Genomic DNA, 21,434 nt, shown 5'->3' on the forward strand with positions numbered 1-21,434 from the left:
TATTCTCAGTCAGACATTTTTGGTAGTAAGAACAGTATAAATTAACAGTCTTTGGAACTGCCCTAGTAATTTTCACTTTCTTTAAGTCTGAAAAGCATTTGAGAAGGAGATTAAGGGAAAAAAGAAGTCATTTAAGGAGCGATTTCTTTACATCTTCATTAAAACAAGGCAGTAGCTTCTGAAATGGAGACAAATGACAGTCTTTTACCCTTATATTTGATTCTGGAAGCAGGTTTCTGCTTTATCTTTCTGTAGCTGAAGGAAAGAAAAATCATTGTGCCTAGCTATACACAGCTACTTGATATGGGGGCATGAGCCAGGCCATTTTTTCCTCAATCTAATTTATATTCTCACCTAGATTCAGCCTGGCCATACAACCTGTAATGCAAAAATCTTTATCCATGAAGTCAGTTTACGTATATCTTGTAATTTCAGACCTAGCGTTGAAAATTTCCCATAATCCACAAAATTCATATCTGGAAAATTTAAAATAGTTTGACTTTGACATATGTTGACCACAGAATGTAGCCCTTTTAGCAGGTGAGTTGCAGGTGTTGTGTTATTGGTTTATGGTATTATACTGGTAGATCTGATATCTGGAAGAATCAAGAGACAACTAAATATGTATCAGGGTGTTGTTTTTTTGTTTTATTTTGCTTTTCTTTTGGCTTTGTTAGGGGTTTTTATTGACTTGTGCTTTGCAGGAAAAAAATGCAAATTAATTTTTTTAAAGATTCTTAGAAATCACGTTAGATAAATAAAAATTAGCTGAGGAAATTGATAGTGATAAAGTAGGATGTAGTAATAATTTGTGTCTGAAAATCCAACCCATGACAGTGCAAAAAAAAAGTTGTTTTCACGGATGAAGTATGTTTAACAAATTAACATAGATTACTGGTTTACATGTGAGTATCTGTGTGGGTGAGGACTTACATTAATACTTGACCTTTTGTTTTTCTTACTATCAACTGGGTTACGGAGATTAAGTGGGAGGTCCCATATTTACTTTTCATTCAGTGCATACATCAGCCATAGTGGTTTAGTACTTTTTTAGTCTGAAAATTTATTTTAACATTTTGAGATTTTTTTTTCAATTTTTTACTTTTATTTTCTGCTTGAATATATGGTAAAACATATTTGCCCTCTCTGTGGATCACAGACTGAGCGATACTGTGCCTGCAAAAGCCCAGGTCTCTGCAGGGGTTACAGCTCTCTGCCTACCTTGTCCTGACCCTGCACGGCCACACACCAGCTATAGGAGTCAAGGCTATTGATGTCTGTATTGAACAAGGTTGGTCCAGCTCCAGTCACCCTGCAGACAACTCTTGCAGTAGCGATACTGGCACCTCTCCAAGCACTGTTCTGTGGACTCATGGCATTTACGCAAAGTTAGACGGGAAACATTGCGTCAGCCTGGGCAAGCGTGATGTGCTCATCTGAATGCTGATAGCACGACAGGTCCTCAGGACAATGAGAAGGGGTGGAGAGAGACACTGAAGATTCATCAAAACCTTGTGTTTTCTACATTCTTTCTTAAAGTTTATAAAATTTTAAATTATAACACCTCCATACTCCTATACTTCTCTTTAAAATTTAACAGCAAATGAGCTGCATCCAAGTAACTACTTCTTAAAGTTATTTAACTTTTTTCCTCACTTATTTCCAAAGAAACAGGCATTTTTTACATGACCTTGACGCAGCTTTGAGATGACTATACCTGTCCGTTTCCTATCTTATCTCAGGATTTGGTTTTGCAGGCTTCATTCCAGAGCGCCTTTTCAGCGACGCTAGAGCAAAATGCTTTTTCTCCTCCTCCTAAAAATACTCATTTAAAATTTTTCAAGGTACAAAGTATAATGACTTTCACAGAAATGCTGTCATAGAGATATGGAATATAAAACCCTTTTCATGCCTCTTTTAAAAGTAAAGAAATTACAAAAATGATTGCTTCGATTGTGCAAAACTCAAATACCAGTCCTAAAATTTTAATTGGTGAAACAGTTATACAACTCCCCTTCAGTCATAAGACTCTCTATTTTTTCACTCCTTTAGATGAGCTTTTCTGTCCATTAGACTTGTATTTACACTTGCACTACAGCTTCTTCATGCCAAAGTGATAAAAGTTTACCTGTAAAAGAGAAAAAATAGGTAGATATGGATCCGTCAAAGCAGGGAAGCAAACTATAAAGAAATAAAGAGAGAGAAAAAGCAACCAGCAGGGTCTTCCCCAATACAGTTTTTGTGAGTCAAGAAAATACCTAAGATTTATGAACTTACATCACTCCTTCCCATTCCCATAGATATTTCTTTCATATAGTGTACATGTAAAATAGGTGCTGAGATGTAAGTTGGGTTTTTTCCCCCACTTAATCATTTGACAAGTTTCAAAAAGAAAAGAAAAATAAAGCTGATTTCTCTGAGCAACAGAAGCACTTGAAGATGCACACACTGGCAAAAGCTAAACGCTCTTCCTATGGGGCAGTGACTAATACTCAATGTCCAGTGGAGCTGGTGGGTAAGACAAGTGTAGCACACCTTATGAGCTCAGGCAAGGAATGTTTCTACCAATCCACACAAACATAAATCTGTAGATTAAATTGTTCCCAGTGAAAGGGCTTTCCCATGGTGTGTGAGATCCAGCTAATGTGATTTTTGAGATATCATTGGCAGCGAAGAGATATCATAAATGTTCCCCCTGCTCCCCAACATACATAATTGTGTGAACACCCAAATCAGCTTTAATCAGGACATTAGGGAAAACTGGAGGAGCTTTTCTTCACAGAGTGAATAAACGGCTCACTGAAATAGCGTTGAGCTTCTCTGAGCTCTAGCTGCGCATACTGCAGATTTAAAACCCTGCCTTAGGGGACGAATGAAACTAAGAGGCACGTAGGCTTCATATAACTCTATGACAAAGTCTAGTGATCTTAATTTATTCCACAATTATGGCCCAAATAATGGATCTTCCTTACAGCCTCAGTTGTAGACCAGGGCCTAATTAATAATGAAAATTGTATATGACAACTAGCAGGGTCTTTGTTAACTCCTGCAGGTTCCAGACACCAGCCTGTGTAACACTGACTAATGCTGGGCAGTAATGCTCCTGGCAGGCTAATGAAAACAAGGATCCAGAGTCTATGGTTTAACTGAACAAGGTTTGACTTCCACGTAGCCAAAAATATCTCTCTCTATATACAAACACACATATGTATGGATACGTATATACATATATATGCATATATACATAGAGATATATATTTGAAAAGTCAGGCATTGGGATCGTCAGAGATCTTAAAAACTCAATACATCTTATACAGAGGTTTTGTGACATCCTTGTGATATTCCAGCTAAATAAAGGCAACCCTTCCTTCCTGGGGAGTAGGTTGCTACTTGGTAGATTTTTGGCCATCTAAATCTCTGCGTATCCTGGGACTTTTTGCGTGTGCATGCACATGCACACAAAGTAAATAAATACAAAGCGACACAGTTAAAGGAATATAATCAAATAGATTAAGAGAAATTAAGATTTTTAAAAAATGGATTTGTTTCCGTTTATCCTCCTGTTAGCAGGCACATCTATTGTTCTATGAGGAGACCGAGCCATTAAGAAAATTTAATATGACCTCCTGGAAAGGCAGGCCAAAGAATGTTTTTTTCATGATTTCTGCATGAAATGTTTCAGAAAAATAAAATAGATCAAACACATCCTTCTAGCAGGGTCATTATCTCTGAATATTATAGGAGGCTTTGAAAAAATTACTTTATTTCTCTTTCTTCCTTGTATTTAATTTTTAGCAAGCTGGGTTGAAGCAGGTAAGTATAAACATTTCATATCATGCAAAGATGCAGCCCTTTTCAAGTCCATTATTATGCAGGAATTTCCAAACAACACTGGAACTTTGAAATTTTACCCAAAAGGAGAAGCTAATATTGGGTAGCAGCTACTTACCTATGACATCTTACCTGACATTATTGAGAGAAGGAAACATTGCTCAAGTAATCAAATATTTATTCCTTTAAAAGTATAACTAGAGCACAAAAATCCATTTCTACCTCCCACAGCTTTTATCAAGCTGTCAAGTTCTCCATAGCTTGGTGCTAACTGAGTCATAAAGGGAAAAATATCTGAAGCAGGAGAAATGTGTGAACCCTTGCTTGAGGATGCACTTGGTCATTCAGTGAGAAACCAGAAAAATTTTTGACTATTCCTGATCTCTGCAGGTACAAGTCAGTAGCAAGCTCGATACGTGCTGAACTGCCAAAAAAAAAAAATGCTTGAACTCACTGATGAGATGACACGGGATAATCTGCCCATCCTTGGACACAACTTCAGCTCTGACCTTTCTCTTGTGGACAAACTACTGATGAGGTTCGAACCAAACAACTTCTCTTGCTCTATTCCAGCTTCTTTCCTTCTCCACACACATAATCATCCTCTGCCTTGCAAAAACAACTCAACAACCAAGCCTGATCTCAAGGTTTGTTTGAAGGCATATTTATAAATAAAGTGAAAAGATGCATTACCTTATTTCCATTATAAGCCTTTAATATATTTTCATACTGGGGGGTTCATTAAAGAAAAAAAAAAAACTACTCTCTTGGTTTTAACTTGAAAAACCCATTGAAATCTACATATTTATATGCAGAAATATCATATGAAGCCTATAAATATACATCCTCTTTATTAAACTCATTTCATAGAGACGGAGGAAACTTATTTTGGCCAGCTTTCTTGTGGAGATATAAAACAATGTACTGGATATTAAAATCTCCACCCAGTATTTTTGTCTTTGTGGTATTGTTTCCTGGTATGTATTTCTACACCTTGGTCCACCTTTTTTAAAATGTAGAGGAACTGAAGTATTGATCGATATTTCACACTCTGAGGACACAGTAGCAGGAAAATACCAGATCAAAGTGAATCTGTGCTGAGGTTTATCCCTTGCTTCCTTATTATCAAAGCATTTGTGCAAGTTTAAGCATATGAATTTTATCATTTATATGCAGCCAAGCACTTAAACTCATGTCTAAGTTTAATGATGTCATTGAGATCACTGGGTATTAAGGATAAAGAAGTGCTATGTATGAATAATGTACTAAGTTATTTTACTACATTCAGGTTTCATTTCTTTGACCCATCCAAAACATTTAGTCCTTTGTAGTAATATGCCTTGCTCACTAGTTCCTTGACTACTAGCTTCTTGACCTACAATACATATTTATCTATTTTAGCACTTCTTCTCACTTTCAAATTCTTAATTTAATAAATAAACCAACAAGGAATCTTAGGAAAATTATTTTGAAAGTTAACTAAAGGTTCTCAGGCCTTCTGTTTTCTCCAACTTCTTAATTCAGAAATTGGCTGAGGTTTTTGTTGAAGTATGTAATAGACTGAAATATTATGCTAGTCATTTTTCAATATTTTATTAAGATGTGAAGTAAGCCCAACTCCTTTACTCCTCACTGGGTAAAAAACTGGCTGGGTGGCCAGGCCCAAAGAGTCATGCTGAATGGAATTAAATCCAGTTGGTGGGTGGTCACAAGCGGTGTTCCCCAGGGCTCAGTATTGGGGCCAGTCTTGTATAATATCTTTATCAATGATCTGTCCAGGGGGCTTGAGTGCACCTTCAGTAAGTCTGGAGACAATACTAAGATGGGTGGGAGTGTTGATCAAAGAATAATAGAATCACAGAGTGATTAAGGCTGGAAAAGACCTCTAGGATCATCAAGTCAAACTGTCAACCCAACACTACCAGGCTTCCTAAACCATGCCTTGAAATGCCATGTCTACACAATTTTTGAACACCCCCCAGGGATGGTGACTCCCCCGCCTCTCTGGGCAGCCTGTGCCAGGGCCTGACCACTCTTGCAGTGAAGAAATTTTCCCCAATATACAACCTAAACCTCCCCTGATACAGCTTGCGGCCATTTCTTCTCCTATCACTTGTTACTTGGGAGAAGAGACCAACCCCCGCCTCACTACAACCTCCTTTCAGGTAGTTACAGAGATTGTGAAGGTCTCTCCTCAGCCTCCTCTTCTCTAGGCTAAACAACCTCAGTTCCCTCAGCTGCTCTTCATAAGACTTGTTCTCCAGACCCTTCCCCATATCCATTGCCCTTCTCTGGACACGCTCCTGCACCTCAGTGTCCTCCTTGTAGTGAGGGCCTCACCAGAGCCTTCCTACCCTCGAGCACCCTCCTGCCCAAATTTGGTGTAATCTGCAAATTTACCGAGGGTGCAGTCAAACCCCTCATCCAGATCACTGATGAAGTCATTAAACAAGACTGGCCCAAAAACTGAGCCCTGGGGAACATGCTTGTGACTGGTCGCCAACTGAATTTAGCTCCATTCACCAAAACTGTCTGGGCTCATCCAGTTTTTTACTCAGCGAAAATGTGCTCGGGGGTAGGAAGGTTCTACAGAGGGATCTGGACAGGCTGGATCAGTGTGCTGAGGCCAATTGTAGAAGGTTCAAGAAAGCTCAGTGCCAGGTCCTGCCCTTGGGTCACAACAACCCCAGGCAATGCTACAGGCTTGGGGTTGCTGGAGTGGCTGGAAAGTGCCCGGCGGAGAAGGCCCTGGGGGTGCCGGCTGACAGCCGGCTGGGCATGAGCCAGCAGTGCCCAGGTGGCCAAGGAGGCCACCAGCCCCCGGGCTTGTGTCAGCACTGGTGTGGCCAGCAGGAGCCGGGCAGGGATGGGGCCCCTGTGCTCGGCCCTGGGGAGGCCCCACCTCGAATGCTGGGCTCAGGTTTGGGTCCCTCGAGACAAGAAGGGCCTTGAGGGGCTGGAGCGTGTCCAGAGAAGGGCAGCGGGGCTGGGGCAGGGTCTGGAGCACAAGTGTGCTGGGGGGCGGCTGAGGGAGCTGGGGGGGTTTAGCCTGGAGAAGAGGGGGCTGAGGGGAGCCCTTCTCGCTCTCTGCAGCTGCCTGAGAGGGGCTGGAGTGAGGGGGGGGTTGGTCTCTGCTCCCAAGTCACCAGTGATAGGAGAAGAAGAAATGGCCTCAAATTGTGCCATGGGAAGTTTAGAATTTCAAGTCATGCCAGGGAGATCTTTTCATGGAAAGGGTTGTCAAGCATTGGATTAGGCTACCCAGGGAAGTGGTTTAGTCACCGTCCCTGGAGGTCTTTAAAAGATGCGTAGATATGGCACTTACGGGGCATTGTTTATTGGTGGACTCGGCACTGCTGTGTTAGTGGTTGGACTTGATGATCCTAGAGGTCTTTTCCAACCATAATGATTCTATGATACTGTGATTCTAGCCTTCCCTTTATGGCCACAGGTCAAAAGATACAGCCATTTGTGGAAGAAGCATATAACTCAGTCTTGTATCTTGGGCTTCTAGTTTCTTGTAGAGAAGAAACTATTCCTGGCATGTGAATAGCAAGAAGAGAGACTACAGCATGGAAGACCACACTAGGATAGAAACTGCCCCTATCTCAGGGATACCTGCCTGACCTGCATGCTGATGTTCAAACCAGTCATTTGCTGTACATTCAACTGAAGTCTGGCATCAAGAAACATATAATTATAATTTCTAGAAACAGCAATGTAATTGATTCTCTTGCATTGTAGGTACAATTTGAAGAGAAAATGTTCAGGGCTGTACACGTACAGGAATAGGGATGGTAGCCATATATTCGGCTTGCGAACCAAGGTGACAGTCATGAGAAACAGACACAGGTTTCTGACTGAAGGTTGTGGAGGTCCAGCAGTTCTTCATTCCACTATGCTGGTGACATGTGTTCCCTTCTGCTAGTGGAGGACTGGCTGTAGTGAACTTTTCCAAAATCCACACAGATTATTTTATGCCTGTACTTTATGTTAGACTTAAACCTAGACCTTTAAGATCTGCAAGATTTCAAGATGGAGTCTGTGGGAAGAATTCTTGGGTGGCGTAGTCAATGGAAATGTTATCATTGTGGCAACTGTGACATTGTGAAAATGAATTCCATGCTTCATTTATTTAAAAAAAAAAAAAAGCATTTTTAAAATATTGAACTTGCTGTTTGATAAGTCATTGTCACCCTAATTTTTGAGTTATAAGGACCGGTGATTACTTGTTCTTTATTTATTCATCTCATAGCCTCACTATTTATGACCCTGAAGAAAATGGAGACTCTTACATTATTTAGTCTTTCCTTATAAGAGAGCAGTTCCAGACTTAGAATTCTTTCTCATGTTTCCATGTACATTTCCATCCTACAGCGGTTCTTCTTTCAGATGAGTTGATAAAAACTGCATGAAGTAGTCAAACATAGGCACATCCCTGATATATAGTATCATTCAATATTTTCCTCTTTCTCTGTTAAACCTCTTCTCATCAATCTTAATAGTCTATCGGCACGAGCTGAGCACTGAACTGGTACGTTCTGCTTGGTTTTTGGTTCTTGTTTTCATGTGCGCTACTTTTCGTTTACCAACATTAAATTTTATCATGATACCATAAAGATATTCAGAGCATAGATAAACCCCTTCAAAAGGCAAATAACCCATCCTAAAGTAGGACTCTAATTCAAGGCAACTAAGTTGTCCAATGACATTCTGGGTTTTACCTTCACACAGTCATTTGCCTTAGCATTTTGCTAACAGACACTGTCACTATTTTGACTGAGTGACTGGTAATGGATTCCTTGTATTACAGTATTCCTCTTTAGCCATGGAGCCTTAATCAGGGGAGACTCTGCAAGACATGTTCATAGATCTCATTGTCTCTATGCTTTGTTCTAAACTCTAAGGTGGAGATGCCTCTTATAGCAACAATATAATTTTAAAGCAAGCATTCAGTAAATCCATCACAGTTTTAGACCAAAACACTTCTGACAAAGTGCTATGACTTATTTGTGGCCAGTTGCCTTTTTCTTTTTTCATGCACCATACTGGCACATTTTTATTTGTCAGTTATTTGCTGTTTTTTCTTTAAACTCAGTATCAATCTTTTGTCTCCGTAATTTTTTTGTATAGGTCCCAATTACTTTTAAACAGCTTATCAGTACCACAATTAAAGACAGTCTATAGGGCATTATAGGGAAAGCTCATTAAGGACTTCCCCACGTCTTGTAATATGTTTTGATCATGTGTACAGTCTCCAGTTCTGATTGGAGAACCTTTTTATTATACAGTACAACTAAACAAAGCAAAAATAGTAATTTCCTAAAAGGCCGCTGAGAGTACATTTCTTTATAAAGATTGTGTAGGAGGGTAATAGAAGAAAATTTGGTGCATTGCTATTTCTGAGGGATAATCAGCATATCTGAGACAAACATCCAAATGTTTCTCAAAAACACTGTAAGGGCTATACATGTCACTTATGGTATACCTCACTGCTTGCCACAGTGTTTCAAACCCCTTATGAGGTCATGAATGTTCTCTTAAGTTATTACTATTTAATTATATGAAAAATAAACACACGCTTATTGTTTTGTTTTCATACATACCAAGACTTTTTCGTAACACTAATACAATCTCTGCAGTTGATCCAACTGTTGGGGCTAAAAGGGAATAAAAGTAGATACTGCATTTCTTTGCACCATGGTCTTTATACAGGTCTATACAGTGTGGCCCAATAGATGATTTCCAAGGTTCTGAGATGTCAACCGTATAACCTAACAGATTGAACTATCTTTATGCTGTTTCTGAGGTGTTGTATTTAAACAAGTAATTTCATCCCACACTTCACATGTATGTCTCATATGTATTGAGGTTTAAAACTGTCTCAGATTTAAATTCTGGTTTTGACCCACTGACCAATTTTGGCTATTCTGGTTATAAAAAAGGAGAAAATGAATGTAATGTTGTCTTTCCTTTACCAAAAAAAAAAAAAAAAGGCATCACAAGGCAAAATTAATCACTGTCTACATCAATTATGACGCATATCTGTGCATTCAAAGAGATGAGCCATATTGAGGATTCCAAGGTTAAATGAGTTTATTGAGTTAGTGGTTACAATGGTATGTCAGATACCTGTAATCCAAGCTACACCTACATATTTGCCTCTAATTTCTCACACTGTCAGTTTCCGTGTCTCTAAACATTCCACCACCAGGTCTTCTATTACTAATATAATAATAATCATAATAATAATCATAATATAAAAGGCAATGTCGATCACCATATTGTGCTTCATACTCCACCATAAGGAATTCAACTGGCAAAAGTAAACCTCTGGTCATATTAATGGGATTAACTGAAATGTGAGCAATCATAACACTACTAGAATATAAAGAAAAAAATATGGTTTAAAAGAAGCATTTTTAAGATGAATTAGTTTGTATCTGTTTTAAAAATTCACATACTATAATGAAGATGACTTAAAAGTTATATCATTTAATTATTGGGCCACACATTTAAGCATATTGGCTAGTACATTTTTGCACTGGAACAGAAGCAATACAAGCTTTATGGTCTACCATTACAATTCCATGTTTTTTTTTCACTTAATATACCTGCCAACCTAATGTTTCTTGCATGCATAAAAATTTCTGGGTTTAGACTTGAATTTATTATTTAACCCACACGTACCCCTGTGATGCAAATTCTTTAGCCAATTTAATGCTATAGTTTAGTTTAAAAAGTAAGCTTGGAATAAGTCCATTTAACATCAGAAGAGAATGCCCTAAATTTTGGCATGGCAGAAAGTTAGTTACTTCAATAGAGTCTCAGGTTGCATGCAAATTGACACTGCTTCCCCCACCCCATGCCAGACGCATACAAGTTGGCAGGTATGCATACAAAAAGAATATAAAACCCTCCTGGTAAAGCTTAGTGTTTTAGAATGAATCCATAGCTTTAAATTCACTTAAGGCCTGTACAGGGGAAATATGTTTCTTCTGGGACCCTCTTCTCACTCTTGTCTGATATTCTTCTGGTTTTTCTCTCTTTACTAGAGGTTTCTTCTCAGGGGCCTTCATCTTCCAAGATACAACTGGTGAGTTCACTGCGGCAGTACCATAGACCTTCTGATACTTAGTAGAAGCCACATACGATGCTTTCACTGTAAGGACCACAGCGTTCATCAGATTTTTAGCTGCCTGGATGAGAGAAGTGGCACTGTCCAGCTACAAACAGAAAAGAAAATTAAATATAGCAAGGTTAGTCCATGACTGGATCACCAGACCATTTCTTGACTGAGGTCTGGCTACTCTCAGATCTCATTAAAGATGAAATTAATCCTCTCCCTCAGGATTAATCAAGTAGCTTGTAGTAACAAGCATCAGCAACAACATGCACTGAACTGTAAAGGTAAAGACTATAGCACCTCACGTTACATCTTTTAATAATTCAAAGGAAAAGCTTGTGTTGGCTGGTTTCTTGTTGATTCTTTTTCTATGGGTGAAGAAGTTGCTTCTTTTTCCACAAAAACCCATGACTTCTTACTTAAATCTTTAAAAATTTACTTTTACATATCAGAAACCGCAAAACAAGTCAACAAACATTTTTCCAAGTGTTTGGGTTTGTTCTAATTATTCCTATTGAGCCCTGGATAACACCCCCAATGATGTCTACAGGAACAGTGTGAGGCCAGTGCTGAGCTTGTTAGAGAATCCCATCTGAAAAGATGAAAGGAGATTTTTGAAACCTTTAAAGAAATAAAAAGATGAAACAGTTAAGTGCAGGTTTTTGTATCTAGTGTAATATTTGAGTTACTTGTTTTCACAAGGACTCTTACGATTAGCCAGCTTTTCATACATATACCATTGTGTTTCTGCCGTGCACGAGCCTGCCTGAGGTTCCTGATTCCTCTGGATATAAGAGGCCTTAAGAACTTGTTGAACTTCAAACCATTGTGACTTCCAGTCAATAAGCTTACATCACACACCATAATCAAGTACATATCCCTAGCCAAATTTTTCAAAAGGATTTAAGCATATAATGGGACTCCCAAACCAATGCCTCAATGTACCAAAACACAAATTAGGCACTTGCCAAATCCAGCTGGACATCCTCAAATTAGTAGGTGCTAAAAGTAGGCCTTTAAGTACCGTAGCAACCCAGGTTACTATTTAGGATGTTCAGTTATCCTTTTCCCAAAAGGCTGAAAAAATGGGATACACTTTTTGTGATAAAGCCTTTCAGTTCTACCACAGAAGCTGCCTCATTTTTTTACAAGTCTTTGCCAGAGTGTAGGAAGGATTTTGGATGTAATATTATCTTAACCCTTTAATTCCACCCCACTTGCTCAGTAAGTTCTCAGCTATTTTCAATTAGTATAAAAGGCCTGTCTCCCTCTAAACTTTTCTTGCTCCATATTTTGGGAGCATATGATTCCTTAACATGAATTCTAAGCAAGATAACCAGGAGAAATACTCATAAGGAAATAACAGAAGCCATATTATACTTCACCTCAAGTATTTTGAATCATGAACAGAAGAGTTCAGGAGAAACCTCCTTCTGAAGTGTCAGTGACACGTTGAAGAAGAACAGACGATACAGAAAGCCTGTGTCTGGAACCACATTAATCTATAGACTTACCTATTATTTTTGATTTCTTCAGCTGTGGCCTTATACTCATTATGATTCATTAAATACATAAAGAGTGACATAGAGTGAGGTGAAAAACAAAAAAGCATTTTAATGATTTTCATGTACTTGGTGCCATTCCCTGAAATGCATGGTTAATTGCCTGCTCCCAGTAAGTATTTTTCCTCAGGACTAATTTGTATTTTCTGTTAGTAAAAGAAACTACATTAAAAGATGGAAAATTACATTATATGTCAGAAACATGACTGTTCAATAGGGAGTAATGAAATATAATTCAGTATAGTGTTATTCTATAACCACACTACTGCATGATTTATAAGGCAATCTGTATGTTTGTTGGCAAATAACAGATCATAACCTATTAAATTAGGATATTCTAATTTACTGCAGAGATCTACAGTCAAGCATTATTCATTGTTAAATGATTCTTATTGAAACATTTGTGGATTGATCTTAAATATAAAGCGATAGCATCAAATAGTATTTACTTCATAATCAATGTGGATAAACTTCTGGATCAAGCTTATATTGCACATTCTTGAATGAATTCTGTCTGTTGAAGGTTTCGAATAGCCTCACATTTTCCAGCGCTTCTTTATAAAAGAATTCTGGTATCTATTTTACGTGGGGCCTATATTAAGGAACAGAATGATTAAAGGAAGCATTTTGAAATGAGGAGGAACCTAAATTAGATGCTTAAAACTCTACAAAAGATGCAGACTCCATCTTTAAACACATGAGTAATTCTATGGAAAATATCGATACAGGTGTGCAGAAGCGTGTACTTCTGCAGGACTGGATGCGGATTGCAACAATGTCTTTTAGAAAAACACGTTACATCTTTTGATGCCATTTTAATTACCTCTACTTTCAATCTGCTGTCATAGTAGATAAGACCTCCCTATTTTCACCATTATTAATCACATTTTAACATGCAGATACTTAGTCTTTGCCCTTGATATCCATTCATATTGCAAAATGCTTTCAAGTCTTGGAATCAGAAAAGAGACACAAAACCCCATAATAATATTAGGATATGAGTGTTCGCCAAAATCTGCTGGTAGCCATCCTATGTATCAAATTTGGCTACCTAACTACTTCCAGTGATTTTCTTATTGCCTCCAGCTCCTTGCTTGTATTATGGCTCAGTAAAGAAGAATTAAACTGAATGAACATCATTTAAATTAACATTTAGATCTTACTACACCACTGTGTTACTTCAGCTTTAAGCTGTGCTTTGTAATCAGTGGAGCTACAGTGGCATAAAGCTGGAACGAGGCCGCAGTGAATCAAGCCCTTAGTGCGTTAATTCCTTACAAAATCTGGGCACAGAAACATATGCACTTTTCCAAACAGATAATGTTAATAATAAAAAAAAAGAAGGAAAATTAACATTTCAAATAAAAGTACCACTAGGAAATTATTGCACGGTACAGGAGGCAAACTTCACTCCCTAGCACTGGTTAGGGAATTATGCATATAACGACAGCTTTTTATGCTAAGAGCTAACAAAGCCTTTGACGTGCTACACAAAGTAATAGTGTTCTGCTACTTAGGTTTCTTTACAAATACATTTGCCTTCATTTAGGAAAAAAAAGCCCTCTTAAACATAAGACACAAATTTAGGCTACTGGCCCATAAAACTCCAGGAACCGAGAATGCTGGAGAAAATTCAAAATCCATAAAGAACCTAAGAATCATTGCACTGGAGCCGGTCACTTATCCAGGTTAAAACTGCCATCCACCCAGGGAAGGCATAAATCATTCTGAAAAAAATGAACAAAAGATTTTGCTACTAGCTAACTTTGCAATTAGTGAATGCAAGGGTAGAACGCTGGAGCAGCAGAGCCTATTATCTGCCAAGAAGATAATTTCAGGGTTTCTTTTCCCCTAAAAATCCATAAGGCTTTGAGGAGTTTTTGATCTGCTTATAAGCTGTGCTGCATTTTTCCTACATTATATGCAGAATTTTCCAGGATCTTGTGACAATCAAGATTTCTTCCTTCTTTTACATATACACATCTTCTAAATAAAATAACCAGTAATTACAATACCAAAATAGCTGAAGAAGCAGGACAGAATAAAGCTGGAAATTTTTCTCCTTAACAGTAAAGCAAATGAAGAGAGATGTAAGAAGGAAGAATTATACCACAGTTTTTAGAAAGAAGAAAATTTCATTTCCACAGATTATATTTGTAATCACAAATACACTACAAAAATTAAGGGAAATAATAGAGAAAAAGATCTGTATTTCCAGTGAGCAAGCATATAGTATAGGTAGTTTTAAAAGAGCTGTTTCTTTAACAATGTTCTATATCATAATTTTTGAGTTTAATAAACCTTGAAAAGTGGGGGAAGACATCAAAAGAATTGTAGATAGTTCCTAGCCTGGAAATATCTGAGCAGCACAAATAGAATGACCTGTGAAATTATAGGCGAGTTCAGCTGACAGCACTCCCAACCGAAATAATGCAATACCTACAACAGGGTACATAAATAAAGGGAGGAAAGAAATACAGTTAATGATAACCAAATGGTTTTGTGGGTAAAAATGTTTTCAAAGTAACCTACATCATATTTTGACGTGATTAAACTTTAGATTGCTTAAAATAATGCTGTTGATTTAATTGGACCTTTGAAAGGTGTTTTGCTGGGTACTATATGACAGTTGGATTAAAAATTCAGCTGATACAAAATTAACAAGGCACATACAGAATGATTCCAAATTCTCTAATACCTAAGCTTCCAGAAGTATGTATGCAGAAAAAAAATCATTGCTAAACAGTGACTTTTGCAGTGTGCTCTTGGGGAAACCATTCGTCAGCTTTACAATATTAATATTTCTGTAAAAAACTTGGAAAAAGTCAATTAACTGATGAAATTTGCAGATAATATAACAACTGGGAAAGTGGTAAGTCATACAGAGGGGAAGCGATTGATATCTTGTAAGCTGGTAAAGTCAGAAATGTAGATTTCAGTTTGGACAACTTTGTAGTAGATGATACCTACTTACACAGTAAGGAGCTGTATCCCATGCAGGATCCTACACAGTCACTCCTTGAGTATACAAAAAAGGAGAACACTGGTGAAATAGGGTAAATTATCGTATTCAGCTTATCTTGTGTCCACAGTTATAGAATTCTGACTCCTCAAGAACAATACTGAGGAACTGGAAATAATTTAAAGTACCTCAAGAACAAAAAAACAAATTTTTATGGGAAAGATTCAGTCAGCTCTGTTTTTTCCATTAATAAAGTGAACGATTAAAAATTAGTCGATCGAAATCAGCAAGTACGTAGTAACAGAAAGCTGATAATATTTCAAGCTCAACAGATTAGACAGAGATATCACAGAACTTAATGGCTGAAAGGTGAAGGAGGTCATTTGAGTTATTAATTAGCTGAAAATTTTTAGCAGTGACAGTAATTAATCACAAGAACTCATGAAAGATAGCGATTCTATTTCTAGAAATCGTGAAATCAATATTGGATGTTTTTGCTTAATACGCACACTCTAGTTTAAGCATAACTATTGGACATTTTTAATGCACATTAATTCAGGGAGCCTATGCACCAGTTATGCGGGAGCACAGCTTAGATGGTAACAATGGCCCACATTAACCTTGAAAGGTACGAATGCAAAAAATTAGTATAAGTAATTATTGGAAAGTAGAGTTTAGTCTGGTTTACTTTGTACAGATTGCGAGAAGAAATCACCATTTATTTAACATATTGAAAAAGACCCTGTAACCCTTTGAATACTCTTGGCGAAGACTTGATTTGTATGCCTTTAGCCGATAATTTATGCATTGCCAGGCCCTTAAGGCTGCCTGTGAATTCTGGGTGCCGGTGCATTCCCTGCTTCTCCTCCTTCTCAAAGCAATTTCATACTTTTGTGGACAGATACAGTTGCTGTTACCACAAACCAAAAGTCAACTAAGAGCCTCTAGAGCCACTGAAGTCACATGAAGCAATTATGAATCTGGAGGGTGAATCAGGAATGGCATTTTCCAAGATTACATTCTTACGCAACAGAACGTTTTCCTCTCAGCTATGCTTAATTGTAAATCCAGTCCTCAATATGTAAGTAAGATATATGTAAGAAAAAGATCTTATTCATAATACTTATGTCTTACATTTCTGTGGCACATTTCTTGCATAAAATATGATACTATTAGTGACAGCCAATGCAAGAATAAGAATGGCTTATCTGCTATTCAGATGCACTCATCCCTATGGTAGGAGACACCTGCTATTTATCAGCAGTACTATGCAATGGCTGAAGCCGTATTTCAGTCATTCACTTGAAAACACGTATAACGTTTTTGCTAGATAGGGGTCCATTGCAAGAAACCTATCCTATATATTTGAAATTGTCATTATTTGGAATGTAACGTGGTCACCATGGTGTTAAAAAGGCATCTGTGGCTATGTAGAGAAAACAGTATTATACTCCTCTTTTCCTAGCCATTTATTTTCACGCTTGATTGCAATTAATTTACTCCTTTATACGTGTTGAATATTTAATTCTTTCTGGGGGTAGTTGTGTTTTATCGGTGGCCAATCCAGTGAATGACTGTCCTCATCTGCATTCTTGCAATTACAGGTAAGAAACCTATAGGGATTCCCAGGCCCATTTGCTTGTATTTAACAAAGGCTGCCACCTCTTAGGACAACAGAAAGCACACAGGTATACCAGGAACTATGGGTATCTTCTGTCTTCTGTGGTCCATTGCCATTTTAAAACACGTTTAATTTACAAGGTCAACAGGATACCAACTGCTTTATGGTACTTTTAAAAAGCATAACCATATAAAAATACCCCCAATACTGGCATTTCTAGTAAAAGGTAACAGACATAATACATAAAATTTGCAGAGATGCATTTATATAGTTGATTTACTTATCCCAGAATATTTTAAAAGAAAGAGGATAAACGACAAAATTATTTCCTAATTCATTTGCTTTGAGTAGCACACTTACTATGAAACTACAACCAATATGTACATATAAATATAATCATGAAATACAGATAAATAAAATCAGCACTGGATAACACTAAAATTGTGGGTGGGGTATACTTCATTCACTAAATGAAGAGGTTTGAAGAAGTAATCTTCTTATGATAAACCCTGTAAAGTTAAGGAATACCACCCAAAAGCCCTCTATTGTCCTACAAAAATAACTTTAATATTTTTTTTGTAGCAAGACATAAAGGCTACTTCACTGAAACACCAGGGGCCCTGCATATCTTTTGTTTCTCAATCAGCATCCAAAACGTTAAGCCATGCTCCAACTCAGGAATGCTTGGCTAGCAGAGACTGCATTTAAATTTCACAGTGGGTGCCAGAAAGCTTACAAATATTTATCTTTTTTTTTTTTTTTTGTGGAAAAAAACCCCTCTTTTTGCTGTCTCAGTTGAGAGACTGAAACATGGACTGTAATGTCATGGTCATTTGCCTATTTACTCATCTTTGCTTTGTCCTGTCTTCTCCCATCATCGATAGCTACAAGAAGCCTTGCAAAAAGTCACACCCACGGGTTACAGTCTGAAGGATACCGAACCCGGCTGTCTTTGGCCCAGGAGCACCGTACACTAGAGATATTAGGCATCTCCAGCTCTGCTGTCCAGCCAGCCCTAAGAAATTGTGTATGCACTAAAACTGCTGGGTGCATCACCCGGGAACACAGTGAAGCACCCCGCTGTAAATCCTGCCAAAGTTTAGGTTTTTGCTAAGTGAGGTAGGCTACCAGGAATGCTTCTAACCAACACACTAGTTCGCACGTTCTGGAGCAAAGCACACACACGGGGAACATTAGTGTTGGAAATGCAGATGCTTTGTGAGGCTGGACTTTGAGGGTGACAGCTCAGGGATGACAGGGTTAATATGAGTTTTAGGCAGGACTCAGACACTTATTTTCTTTTACTTTAGTCCCTCTAGTTTTACATATGATTTGCTGTATTGGTGGAACTTGCTAAAAGCCCTCTGAGCAAGGCAATATCAAAATGTTATTTTTGTATCAATGGCTGATGTTCCATACTGTCAGTGAGCTAGCATGAAAGCTCATATTTTAACAACTGAAATGATGAAATAAAAAATAAGAGAATTGGAAACAACTAAAAGTTAACATTATCCAATTCTTCTTCTGAAATGTAGTTATTACCGACTTCTCTTCAGCCTGGCAGGTCCCAAAGGTGAAAAATATATTTTGGAATTTTTGATAGATACTAAAGTTTTTCTGTTCACCAACTGTATTTACAATCAAGAAATTATTTATCCAGTATGACATTACTGCCATAACACAAAATTTAAATTTTTTCTTGTAGATACCAAATATAATGCAGGTTATTTCCTCAATAGTTAATAATTCATTAATACATTGTTGCATTCTTTTCAGAATTTAATCGGGGAAAATATTTTAAGTCATAATGAAAGATTTCTCAGAACCAGTTCTTTTTCTTTTGCTCATTATCTGCCACTGCACAGCAGGAAAAAGATGCCAAAACAGTACAGTTCATATCATACACCAGAAACACTGCAAGGACAAGCAATCATATACATAGCATTAAATTTTTTAAATAAGCTTGCTTTATCAGTCATTTTCATGCTAGAGCACTGCCTCAAAACTTTCAGAGTCTGTTACTGAATTAGGGTGTTTGACATCAGTCTGAATGCCCAAACATCTGGCAGAATTCCACAGACCAAGGAAGAAATCCTCAGTCAGTGAAGTCAAAAGAGTTTTGTAGATGGGAACAGGATCTCACCCTGCACCTTTGCTAGCACTGTGGTGGCATACACTACACATTTTCTTTGCTAAAGGTGAATGTAGAGGAAGAGACACTTTCTGCACCAACCTACAATTGACAAACATGGGAATGAGTCTTCTGCCATGATGGCTCAGGGTTTTCTTCTTCTAAATCTGCTTCAGTCTGCATAGAACCAATGTCTGGGGGATGATGCTTATGATGGAATGTCACGGACAAAAAAGTAGGATTCTTTAATGGCTATCACAGTTGCATTACTAATTGTAGCAAAATTAGTACAACCATGTTTGCCACCTTAAAATAATTTTGTTCCATGGAATGGATTGATCTGAATTCTTGGGTGATTAACAGGAAACAGACTTTTGTATGACTGGTTTGAAGATAGTCGCATACCTAACCTTCAAAGAGAAGATAAAACATCTGCAATGAAGATGAAGTCCCAACTATATTTGACAGGATAGGCTAACTCAAACTATAACTAGGATTTTGTGATATTGCCAGGAGGCTTACTGAAGAAAATTAGAATAAGAAGCCTGCGGGAGTTCAGTATCAGTCTCAATAAAAAAGTGATTAACACAAAACTTTTTGTAAATGGTCTGTGTATTGCCAGGATTGTATACATCATTTCACACAAGAAAAACATCTTTCTTACAGTCTTACCTGAAGGGAGTCCAAATCATGTCTGGTTGGCTGTAAATTGTACTTTCAGTGATAAAATGCAGGAAAATTTGGATAAAAAATAAAAAAGCACAGAAACACTATATTCTTTACATAAGAATGTCTTATCTCCTGCTATTCCTCCTGATTTTGTCACAATGAAAACGAAAAGAAAAGCAGCATAATGCAGGGTTTCAGACTGCAACACTGAGAAATGTGATATTTTCCCAACTTCTTTTCTAATTTGTAAGTGTCAGAACGGTATCTGTAGATGAGTTATCTCCATGTCTTCAGCTGTGAGGATCTGTCACATTTTGAGGCAAATTTGCTCCTTCAGCTAGCTTAGTATCTCTAAAGTTATGCTTGCCCAGGTCAGCAGAGAGACACTTTGAAGACAGCTGCTCTACAGGCGTAGCTGGCTTTTCTCAGGAAAGAGCTTGGAAACAATGCATCAAACAGTCAAAATGAATAAAACAAAATCCTCTTGTAGAATGGAAGATAGTACCAGGACAATTGTTCCTTGCTTCCTAATGTTTGCCTGCTGTTGTTCATGTATATTTCATGTCTCTCAGAAGCAGATAAAGGGTTTGATCATTCAAGTTATTGATCACTTCTGAAGTGCTAAAAAGCTTTTATTTCCTTGGAGTTGAGGGTCCTTGCCGTCTTGCTCAACTCAATCAGTGGAAACATTCCTTTCTGTTTGATTCCCTGAGCCTTTTCAGGACTTTACAACAGTATGCAATGAAATAAAGAAACAAAATTGAATCTCCACAGTAGTCTTCCAGAGAAAGCCCCATTTCAGCTTTTCAGAAAAGTCCCAGCACTGACAGAACTACCTTAATAATATATGGCAAATAATTTCTAAGGGAAATTCTAACATTTTATTCCAAATACAATATTCATAATTAACTGTTCTATTTGTTTGACCAACTCAATCAAAGGTTAAATAGCATTCAGTAAGTGTGCCTCTCTAGAAGGTTTCTTTTCCCCTGGTCAGTTACTGAATATACAATTTGTGAATGCATTTGTTCATTACATTTTTAACTTTAGCTAACACTAAATGTTATTAAAAAACGTCAAAACAAGCAAGAATTACTGGAAACTGCAAACAAATGAAACCAGAACAAAACAGAAACATTTGTAAAGGCTGTTGCAGTTCACAAGGTAAGAACAAGCAAAGCTGACAGCAAATTAAGAATAAATTGGAACAAGTAAAATCTTGTTCTGAATTGTAAAGGCTCATTTTTATTACATTTTATTATGCAAATATCAATAGAATCATAGAATACTTTAGGATGAAAAGAACCTTTTGAGGTCATCTAGTCCAATGACCTCTTCAAAACAAATTGAATAAATGAGGTTGTTCAGGATTTTGCTCAAATTCAGAGTCTCTCCAAGGATGGATAGACCCTGACACCTCTGGACTAGAGACCTCCACCGTGCACACAAATTTGACTACCCTCGAGGTAAAAGGTTTTTTCGTTATAACTAATTGGAATTTCCCATGTTTAAAGTTGTGTTTGTTGCCCCTT

The 21,434-nt window shown here is 37.6% G+C and overlaps 1 protein-coding gene across 2 annotated transcripts in view; it reads right to left on the reverse strand.

Annotated features, from left to right (window-relative positions):
- Window positions 1–9,902: 9,902 nt before the first annotated feature.
- CTNNA2 (catenin alpha 2) overlaps window positions 9,903–21,434 on the reverse strand; it is a 530,531-nt gene continuing 518,999 nt past the window's right edge. For both annotated transcript variants that reach the window (XM_075092184.1, XM_075092185.1), the window contains one exon: window positions 9,903–11,057. In XM_075092184.1, the coding sequence (XP_074948285.1) occupies window positions 10,770–11,057 (288 nt within the window). In that variant the 3' untranslated portion in view covers window positions 9,903–10,769. The remainder of the gene's footprint in view (window positions 11,058–21,434) is intronic.

Source organism: Phalacrocorax aristotelis, chromosome 4, assembly GCF_949628215.1.
Source record: "Phalacrocorax aristotelis chromosome 4, bGulAri2.1, whole genome shotgun sequence".
Taxonomy (NCBI): Eukaryota; Metazoa; Chordata; class Aves; order Suliformes; family Phalacrocoracidae; genus Phalacrocorax; species Phalacrocorax aristotelis.